The sequence below is a fragment of the Leiobunum rupestre genome, chromosome 10 (assembly GCF_980474605.1).
Source record: "Leiobunum rupestre chromosome 10, qqLeiRupe1.1.hap1, whole genome shotgun sequence".
Classification (NCBI taxonomy): Eukaryota; Metazoa; Arthropoda; class Arachnida; order Opiliones; family Sclerosomatidae; genus Leiobunum; species Leiobunum rupestre.
The window spans coordinates 39,804,806-39,815,848 of record NC_143393.1 but is presented as its reverse complement, the minus strand read 5'-3'; the positions used below and the strand labels follow the sequence as shown (position 1 = coordinate 39,815,848).

The 11,043-nt window shown below is 33.8% G+C and overlaps 1 protein-coding gene across 1 annotated transcript; it reads right to left on the bottom strand.

Annotated features, from left to right (window-relative positions):
- Positions 1–5,056: 5,056 nt before the first annotated feature.
- LOC149925669 (uncharacterized) lies at positions 5,057–6,547 on the bottom strand. The gene has a single exon (XM_090161805.1). It carries the CDS (start codon positions 6,545–6,547, stop codon positions 5,057–5,059), a length of 1,491 nt encoding a protein of 496 aa, XP_090017931.1.
- Between the last annotated feature and the right edge of the window lie 4,496 nt (positions 6,548–11,043).

The window sequence follows — 11,043 nt, the reverse complement described above, 5'->3', positions numbered from 1 at the left end:
TAAGGCGATTTCGTATAAGGAAATGTGAGGGAGTTAGGGGAGTAGGTTCACCAAATTCATTATTAACAAAGGTGATCGGTCTTGAATTGACCGACGCTTCGACTTCTGTCATCACAGTACACATTTCTTCAAACGTTAGGAATGCGTTTCCAAGAGTTTTTCGAATAGCTACTTTAACTGCCTGGACCATTCGTTCCCAGAACCCTCCCCACCAGGGAGCGCGTTCTGCAATGTATTCCCATTGAATTCGAAGGCTTCCGAAAACGTTTCTAATTTTCTCAGAGTCCAGGTTTTTCCACAACGCGATCAGCTCCTTTTCCGTCCGCTTAAATGTTTTGGCGTTGTCTGAATATATAAAATGGACCAAGCCTCTCCGAGATACGAATCTTCTTGTCGCTAAAATAAAACCTTCCGTTGTTAAATCGCATACAACTTCCAAATGAACGGCTCTGGTGACGGCGCACGTATAAAGAGCTATATGTATAATTTTTGATCTTTCTTTCCTGGATCATTCGGTTTGATATATAGTGGTCCAGCGAAATCTACGCCAGTTACTTCGAAGGGTGGACTTTTCTCAATACGATTTCTCGGCAGCGGGGCCGTCTGTTCCGAAAAGGGTTTTGCACGCCATCGTTGACATTTTAGACATTTGTTCGTTACTTTCTTGACTTGTTGACGACATCTTGGTATCCAAAATCTTTCTCTGATTTAAGTTAAAGAAGACGCGACTCCTTGATGTTTAACGATGTGGTGGGCTTTCCAAATTTGTAATTCGGTAAATCGATGTTTTGTGAGCAATAGGATTGGGTGGCGCTCGTCGTACGGAAGCGAGGACATCTGAAGGCGCGTTCCTACGCTTAATAATCCATTGTCATCGAGAAAGGGACCTAATTGAACGAAATTTGATTTTATTGATATCTTTTCTCCATTTTTCAGGGCGTTTATCTCGGACTTGAAGTCTTCATTCTGGACCGATTTTATCCAGTATTCTTGAGCTTTTAATATTTCTTCAGACGACAAGGTATTTTCTTTCCGCAACTCCAGTTCTCTCTTCCGACTTCGACAATTAATGACGAATCTCATAGCCTAAGCTGTCGTTCTTAATATCTTCTCGAGTCTACTGAAATTGTTCAAATCCCAAACGCTTTCCGTGTTCTCTTCTGTATAGCATACGTTCGTAGCTATGACTTCGCCGCTGTCTCGGGATTTGTTTACTTTTTCTCTATTGTCATCGAATTCGTCCATCTTATGTCTATTTTCCCGCGCTGGGTCTAAATTTGGCCAATGTGTTTTTCTAACTTAAGCCATGACGGTCCAAACCACCAAAGGTCATTTTAGAACATCTGGTCGGCTTTTAGTCCACGTGTTAAACAATTCGCCGGATTATCTTGACTTTTACAGTACCGCCACGCCATTGGATCAGACTTTTCTTGTATCTCAGATACTCTGTTAGAGACGAATACTTTATATTCCCTCGCTGATCCTTTAATCCAACTCAGCGCAATCGCCGAGTCACTCCAATAATAGGTAGATACCGACTTTGAGGAGAAGTGCGGGCGAAGTCTATTAGTTAACCTAGCTCCCACTAAGGCTCCTAGTAACTCCAGTTTCGGTATTGTTATACGTTTGACTGGTGCAACTCGCGACTTCGACGAAATTAAAGACACGCCAATTTTCCCAGACGAGGTTGTGAAACGAAAATAAAGTACAGCGCCAAACGCTTTTTCGCTTGGGTCGGTAAAACAATGCAATTCAAACGAAGTTAAAACCTCATTTTCGAATCCAAAATGGTAATATCTTGGAATGTTCAGTTTCGCTAACTCGTTCAATTCAAAGCACCAATTTTCCCACGTATCATCGAGATCGCTAGGTAATGCGTCATCCCATTATTTTTGAAGTAATATCTTAACTCGTATGACAAATGGGGAAAATAAGCCCAAAGGATCGTAAAATTTGGCGGATATTTTTAAAACGGTTCTTTTCGTGTTTGGTAGGGTAGTTGCTTCTTTAATGAGGTCGTCAATATCGACCGAAATTGAATCTTTCGTTGTATCCCACGCCATTCCTAAGACCTTAACTAATGGTCTCGTATATTGATTGGCGTCTTCGTTCCAACCTTCTAATTCCCACCTTTCATTGAGCCATTTTGAATTACTTTACCATTTTCGTAAAGTCATACTTCCATCGAGCATTATCTCTCTAGATTCTTTACACCTATTATAGGCCTTTTCTTTATTGTCTGTACCCGAAACTAAATCATCAACGTAGATGTCGCTTTTTAACATATTCACAGTTTCGGGGTAATCCTTCCGGTATTTTTCAATATGAAAACGGATTGTCGCCGCTAATAAATAGGGACTTGACGGAACTCCGAATAAAACAGTACGAAATCGCATGACCTTGATTTTTATTTGTTCAGAGGGTTCCCAAGGTTCTTCAAACCATAAAAATCTTACCGAGTCTACGTCTTCTGCTTTCAATTTTATTTGAAGGAATGCTTTTTCCATATCGGATATAAAACCGACCAAATGTAAGCAAAACTTCACGAGAATATCCAAAATGTCCGGGTTTATACTTGGGCCCGTAAATAGACAGTCGTTTAATGACAATTTATTTTTTCGTGAGAGCTCGCATCAAAGACTATTCTTAATTTGGTGGTTAAACGATCTTGTTTAATAACCGATTGATGCGGTAAATAGTTGGTCTTATTATTTTTTAGGGTCAGTTTTTCGTCAGCCAACAATTCTTCTACAATACCAGTTTCTAAATATTATCTAATATTGCGACTGTACTCTGAATAAAGACTCAAATCGTTTCGAAACTTGTTTGTTAAATGCATTAATCTTTTCTTCGCGATATAAAAATTATTCGATAACTCCCCGCTATTATCCTTCCAGGGTAATTTTACTGAATATCGGTTATTTTCATAAGTTATATTTTCCGAAAACATTTTTTCCACTAAAACGTCTTTGGCTAAATTATCTTCGGATTGTTCGTTCTCTTTTATGCCTAAACTTTCTATTTCCCAGAAAGCCCGTAGGTTGGTTGACAAATCTTTTGGTTCTTCAATCATTGAAACGTTATTGATACTTATCACATTTACTCCTGATCCTACGTTTAAGCTCTTGACTTCAGTGGGCCCTTGAACTAGCCAACCCAAAATACTGTCTACGGCTACAAGAGATTCGCCAATTCTTTCATATCGACCAGTAATTACCTGCCAATAATAGTCGGACCCTAGCAGCATTGTAATTTCTCCCTCATGTCCATTTGTATAAAAGGGGTTGTCTGCTAGTTTAAAACCTTTCCTTCCAAGAAGATCTTTAATTTCTTCCCCAGGGACACCAAATATTGCCGTATTGATGGCTGGTGATTCTAAGGCATCTATATCAATGGTTGTAGCGTCAATTAAGCTTCTAAGGGTCACTCTAACTTTTTTACACTTGGAAAATACCGGCGACTTCGAACCAAAGGTATGTAATTGTACTTCGCCGACTTCTCTAAACCCAAGTCTTCTTGATAAATCTTCTTTAATAAAGGTTATAACGACTGCTTTCGATTTGGGCGAAAATTTTATGGATAATCGTGCCGATTTTTGTAGGAGGGATCTACAATTCTTTAAAATTCGCCACTCCCGCGCAAACAAATTAACGAGAACCACTCGTCCGCCGTTACATCGAAATTTATATTGTTCGGGATAACCGTGCTGATGAATTCTGGGGTTGAGCGAAAAATAATACAGTCCAAGGTTCAATGAAATAAGAGCTTTTATTTGGTCTTTAGACCTTAACTACAATAAAGGTTATCACCAATTTAAACTTTAATACCCGACTTGGATCTAGAAATTGTACGAAATTACTTGAAATAAGTCTTAAGCTTGGCTCACACGATGCGATTTTATCGTACGCGACTCCTTGTCGTACGCGATTCAGAACGCGGTCTCACCAGAATTTCATTCGCACAACGCGTCGATAACAAAGAAGAAAGCAATGACCATAAATGAAACAAGTCGCAGCCTCCAAATAGAGAATCCATCGCATCATTCAACCATTTGCTTCTTGAATAGGGCCCTCATTTTAGCGGAAAATTTCGAACGGGTACGATGGACAAAAAAAGCTTTGAATTGGACTTAGTGCTATTAGCAATATTATACCAGAAACATGCTCCCAAATGAAATATAAATTCCCACTTTGTCCATTTATTATGGACATTTTCGTTTATGCTAGCATAAACCCGTCGAAAGAAGAGGGAAAAGCCCCGGTCCGTATGCTAAAATAGAATTTCGTCGCGTGAAAGAAACTTAAGAATTTTTCCAAAGGAATGTCTCCCGTTTACTCCCACTTTTAATACTACCAAAGCTGCCCGTCGCGCGCGATAAAATAGGTTCCAACCTATTTTTGGTCGCCGTCGCATGCGACTTCATAAAACCCCTTCATACGACGCGATCTATGAAATTTTGTCGCACGCGACCGGTCGCGTACGACAAAATCGCATCGTGTGAACCAGGCTTTACATTTGTCTTCAAGTTTCTTCTTGATTACTTCGTCCGCGCACCAACACAACACTGGTATTACAGTTTATAATTTACACTTGAAAACACATCAGCGACACAACTGTACTTGTAGCCCCGGGCTCTCTCTTACTGGTCCCGCTCTCGAGTCTTTCTTCAAACCTAATTCTATCACTTGAGTCTAAACTTAATAACCTTACTTCTTTAACCACACTTTAACACGCTACCGACTCTCAAGTTTACCCCGTAGCCCTTGATTCATCGCAGAACCACGCCCGTTGACTCTCTTGAGTCGGTCTTCCAAAATTAAATCTAACCTAAACTTATGACGGTTGGGCTTTATATACTGCCCCTTGTGTTGACTTAAAAAAATATGAAAGATAATAGGGGGGGGGGGGGGATTGATAAAACACTGGTGGTCTTTCTTGACCTTGAATTATTTACCTGGTTTGAACTAAGAATTAGGACGACTTTTGTATGTCGTATAAATTTAACCAAAAACTAACAAAATTTAACAGTTTTTTGAACGACAATTGGTTGAAATCGTTATAAGGTACATTGACTACCACTATCTACCAGAAGTCTAATTTCTTCGCTACCGCTCTCACCCTTAACAATAGCTCTAGCAGTTTGTAAAAGAACAGTTTGCTGACTCACGTGGTTTTGTACGATATTTATCGACGCTGTTACCTCCGATTGTGACGTAGTTGCGACTTCCTTGTTAGCGGTCGCTGTGGCGTCTTGTTTATAGTCAATCTCTTCACAAACTGCCGAATAATGACGTTTTTTACACTTTTTACAGGAGACGTTTACCTTGCAAAACTTGGCTCTATGTTTGCCCATTACACAAACATAGCAGTGTCCAATCTTTTTTAACGCGTCTTTTCTCGCTTCGATGGTAGAAATAGTTTGACATTTTTCCGCTTCGTGGCCGTTGTTTTTACAGAAAATACACGCTTGTGATGTTCCGATAGATAGCGCCGCCATAGACGATGAGAATGGTTTCTGATCTCTTCCGTTATTAAAATTTCGAAAATTATAATTACCATTACTTTGATTTGAGAAGTGTCCTTTCGGCCTGAAGTTCCGATTTTCTTCTTCTTTATATCTTGTTTTGTAGACGAAGACCCGCTCTCGACTTTGTAATTCTTTTCGTAGGTAACTGAGCAGTTGACTTACGTCAATATCTCCGTCGTCTTCGCTTTTCCCGCTGTAATCCAGCTTAATATCGTCTGGCAGCTTTTCCAAAAGAATTGGACATAAAACTATTCCGTAATCTTCATTGGCGTCGTACCCCAATGACAGCAAACATTTTATCTCGATCTCGCAGCGGTCAAAAAACTTTCGAAATTGTTCGATGTCGGATGGATCGCGGAGTGGTGGTAGTTTCAATAATTTTTTCATATGTTGTGATACCTGGGATCCTTTCGAACCAAAGCGATTTTGCAGCAGCTCTACAGCGCCGTAATAGTTTTCTTCATTGTGGTCCAAGCCAAAAATTGCGCCAGCCGCTTTTCCTTCTAGTTGCGCCTTCAAATAACAAAACTTGTTAATAGCGTTCATCGATGTGTTATGAATAGCGACTTCGAATTGGGCCCAGAAATTTTTCCACTTCGAAATATCCGCCCCGTCGAATTTGGGTAATTCCCGCCGTGGTAAGTTTACCGTTAGAGCGGCTTGCTGTATAGGAATAGGTAAACTTTGATTCATTCCGCTGACCGACTTCACCGGGCGTCCATCCTGTATTGCCTTCAACGCGTGATCAATTTTCGTATTACATAGAATAATCTTCTCCACATAAGTGTCTACGTCTTCGAGCTCTTTCTCTAATTCATCGATGTCAATCTGAGGTTCAATAGCCAAATCTAATTTCGATAAAGAGTCTTCTTTCAACTTAAGCTGTTTCCGGCTTGCCTCGAGATCAGGTTCCCTTGTAATCGTCTTCATCAGTTCTGCATCTACCTTATTTACAAATTTCGATACTAGTCCTCGAATTGCCGAACGCTTCTTCTTTAAAACGTCCAAATCGTCCGCCATAGTAGTCTGTAACACCGCTTGCGTTGCCTTTCCAAATTCGTTAAACATGAACCTAACTTTAAATAAATATTTGCGCGCCTGATATGTACACGCAAATTCACGCCGATAAATACACGCAAGTTCACGCCGTTACTAAACGCGTAAATAAATCCTGATTAAAAAAAGGTCTGTCTTCGAGTTGAGTTTCGGCACCATGTAGTTTTTCTAAAATCGTGTATAAGGAACTCACAACGCAACGTAAAATAAAATCAACTATTTAATATTTACAAACATTTTACAAAATGTTTAAGTCAAAACATCTAAATGAAGCGTTCGACCACTGAACTGTAATTGAACTTAATTTTCGTAATTTTACCTTCGAGTTTTAAATTATGTTTTTTAAGTTAAGTCTATTTTTCATTTTATCTTAACTTGGCCTTTTATCTATATTTACAAATTGTTTTATCATTTTAAAAAGTGTCAGCTCGCAAAGTTTTATACATTTTTTAACTATTATTTATTTTTACCTCTCCGAGGGGACAAAGATTCCACCAATCGTACACGGTATTCGTCTTAGTATCAATTTGCGATTTTTTGACGCCGGCCGGGAATCGAACCCGGGTCTGTCTTGTGCAAGAGATGTACTCTAACCACTCAGCCACCAAGGCTTGTTAATTTGTAGCTTTGGCGAATGTCCTTTACAAAGTTATAACGTTAGGTACTATAATTTATTCTACATCGTTTTAAATATTTATAAATTATATTAATCTTATATTTAATTAAATATTTATAAATTATATTAATCTTATATTTAATTAAATATTTATAAATTATATTAATCTTATATTTAATTAAATATTTATAAATTATATTAATCTTGTATTTAATTAAATATTTATAAATTATATTAATCTTGTATTTAATTAAATATTTATAAATTATATTAATCTTGTATTTAATTAAATATATATAAATTATATTAATCTTATATTTAATTAAATATTTATAAATTATATTAATCTTATATTTAATTAAATATTTATAAATTATATTAATCTTATATTTAATTAAATATTTATAAATTATATTAATCTTATATTTAATTAAATATTTATAAATTATATTAATCTTATATTTAATTAAATATTTATAAATTATATTAATCTTATATTTAATTAAATATTTATAAATTATATTAATCTTATATTTAATTAAATATTTATAAATTATATTAATCTTATATTTAATTAAATATTTATAAATTATATTAATCTTATATTTAATTAAATATTTATAAATTATATTAATCTTATATTTAATTAAATATTTATAAATTATATTAATCTTATATTTAATTAAATATTTATAAATTATATTAATCTTATATTTAATTAAATATTTATAAATTATATTAATCTTATATTTAATTAAATATTTATAAATTATATTAATCTTATATTTAATTAAATATTTATAAATTATATTAATCTTATATTTAATTAAATATTTATAAATTATATTAATCTTATATTTAATTAAATATTTATAAATTATATTAATCTTATATTTAATTAAATATTTATAAATTATATTAATCTTATATTTAATTAAATATTTATAAATTATATTAATCTTATATTTAATTAAATATTTATAAATTATATTAATCTTATATTTAATTAAATATTTGTAAATTATATTAATCTTATATTTAATTAAATATTTGTAAATTATATTAATCTTATATTTAATTAAATATTTATAAATTATATTAATCTTATATTTAATTAAATATTTATAAATTATATTAATCTTATATTTAATTAAATATTTATAAATTATATTAATCTTATATTTAATTAAATATTTATAAATTATATTAATCTTATATTTAATTAAATATTTATAAATTATATTAATCTTATATTTAATTAAATATTTATAAATTATATTAATCTTATATTTAATTAAATATTTATAAATTATATTAATCTTATATTTAATTAAATATTTATAAATTATATTAATCTTATATTTAATTATATATATAAATTATATTAATCTTATATTTAATTATATATTTATAAATTATATTAATCTTATATTTAATTATATATTTATAAATTATATTAATCTTATATTTAATTAAATATTTTAGTATTTTAATGTAAAATTTGATCGTGATCAGGAATTGAACTCGGGTCACATTGTAACAATGCGGATAGTTCACCGCCGAGCCATTGACTTCCTTAAGGAAAATATTAAAGTAAAGGAACCATTATGATAAGGCGGGTTTTTTTACTAAACGGATAAATATAATATCTGTATATATTGTTTATTGAACTTTGTTTGTTTATTCTTTGGTACGGTTTTTTGTTTTGTTTTAAATTTTTGTTAAATTCTTAACAAAATTTCGTTAAAACACAAAAAGTAGTTCATTGTTACATTTTAATAACGCTTAGAAAAAGGATAATTATTCAAAACTCCCGTGGAAACTATATCAAAGTAATAATATAGCGCCACCGTGTGGGGAACTATCAATTAAACCGGGTAAAAAAATGTAATCTCTTCAATTTTTCGAACTTTAGTCAAATCTCGACGGGTCAAAAAATAGTTACCACGCTTTCTTGGGGATAACGTTGTCTTAATGAGCTATAGACGTTTAAAATTATATTTTTCTCTTTACTTGTTAACAATAAACCTTTATCACGCTTTTTATAGTAACCTCTTGGGCTATTTAAAATATTTGGAGCTTCCATTATCGAACCTTCTTTAGCTGCATTCAGTAATTAAACTCATGACAACATGAAATTAAAAAATGAAACTCACGAAATTTGAAATTGACCGTAAAGTGTTCAAATTTAAATTACGCGCGGTCGACTGGCCGGAAATGGTCTGAGGTATCCTTGCGCCGACTGTACTATATATTTTGTCTTTCTTAGCCTGCACCTGACTATAAGACAAATCTAGTCTTAGACACTTGAGTACCAGTTCTGTACAATTAGGTAGAAGTGATATATATTGTTGGGTCATTGATGAAAGTTAAATCTAGAACTTTCCATAGACTGTTCTGAATAAAAATAAACATTTAAAATTTTGCATAATTCTGGTTGCCATTTTATTTTCTTGTCACTCGCCCACAACATTACAGTTCTGGCAATCCCGAATCAAATAAATTTTCGATATAACGGCGACGGGAAATTATTCTCGTAAATTTATCGCGCGGCCTTAGGGAATATTCTTTTAACAAAATTTCGATAAATTATCGTTTAATTAAAATCGGCCCCATTCCGTTAAAATTATAAACCAACAAGTTGGCAAGCCAAAATATACCTCTCCTCGGAAGAATTGTCCCTAGTGGTATTAATTTCTCGAGATAACCCTTAAAGATATATCTCCGCAATTTAGAGTTATTTGTTAAAAATATTAACCCATTTCTATCCCGCCCGGTATAAAATTTTAATTATAATTAAAATAATTGAGACGAAACGACCAATTTTAATTTATTCAGAATATCATAAGTTAAGTAGTTACAACAGTAAGTTAGACGTACTATAACAATGCACAATTGAATTAAACCCTTTTACAGAACAAGTTTATCAGTTAAATATAATACGAAGCAAATTTTAATGAAATATCTACAGAGGCTTTTTGGAATTACTCGCTTACGAAATACTTGCCGCATCTTTAACGCTCATTTTATTTCAACACTCGCCCTTGATGAAGATACCGTAGATATCTGGTAGTGGACGACTCGTTCACTTCCTGTTGACGTTGTGACGCATACCACATGAAAAAGACCAATGCCGTCCAATTTCCAATATCATATAATGACTCGCACACCCAAGAAATCATTGACTGCGTTAGAAATCGTAGATATCCAAATATCCACACCAAATGTATTTACAAGAAGCAAAAACCTTACCATCAACAAAGCACAGAGAGCCACTTGACTAACCGCCAGCTTTTAAAGCAATTAACGTTAAATTATCTCCTTTGAATTAACAGAACTATATATAGGTCGTTAAGAAAGTGGACCACCCACAGGGTCTACCCTTTAACCCTCTAATCTCGGCTGACTGCGCTAAAACAAGATTTAACCTTTAAAAAATACCAGATTAGGCCTTCATAAATTCATTAATAAAAAAAGACTTTATTACCTATTATGCTTACGATGCCTGTCTTAATTTCAGTGAATCTAAGCAGCTATCGGTGGTTCTGTGGTAGAGCGCTCGACTGCCAAGCCGAATGGTCTGGGTTCGAAACCTGGGTGGCGCATTTGTTTTTAATCAATAGAGAAACGCTAAATTAGAATTTCTTCGATGCAATAATTTCAATTTCAATTCTATTTCAATTAAACCAAAATTTCGTACTCTATTAAATACGCTTCCGATAAAGCTGAAGGTCTAATTTTCAATAAGGCGTAACAAGTGTCGGTGGTTCTGTGGTAGAACGTCCGCCTGTCAATCAGGAGGTCTCGGGTTCAAATCCCGCCCGATGCGATCGCAAATTGATAC

Bases quoted from the DNA above. Each gene is read 5' to 3' on its own strand.
- LOC149925669 (XM_090161805.1), bottom strand. From the start codon at position 6,547: ATGGCGGACGATTTGGACGTTTTAAAGAAGAAGCGTTCGGCAATTCGA.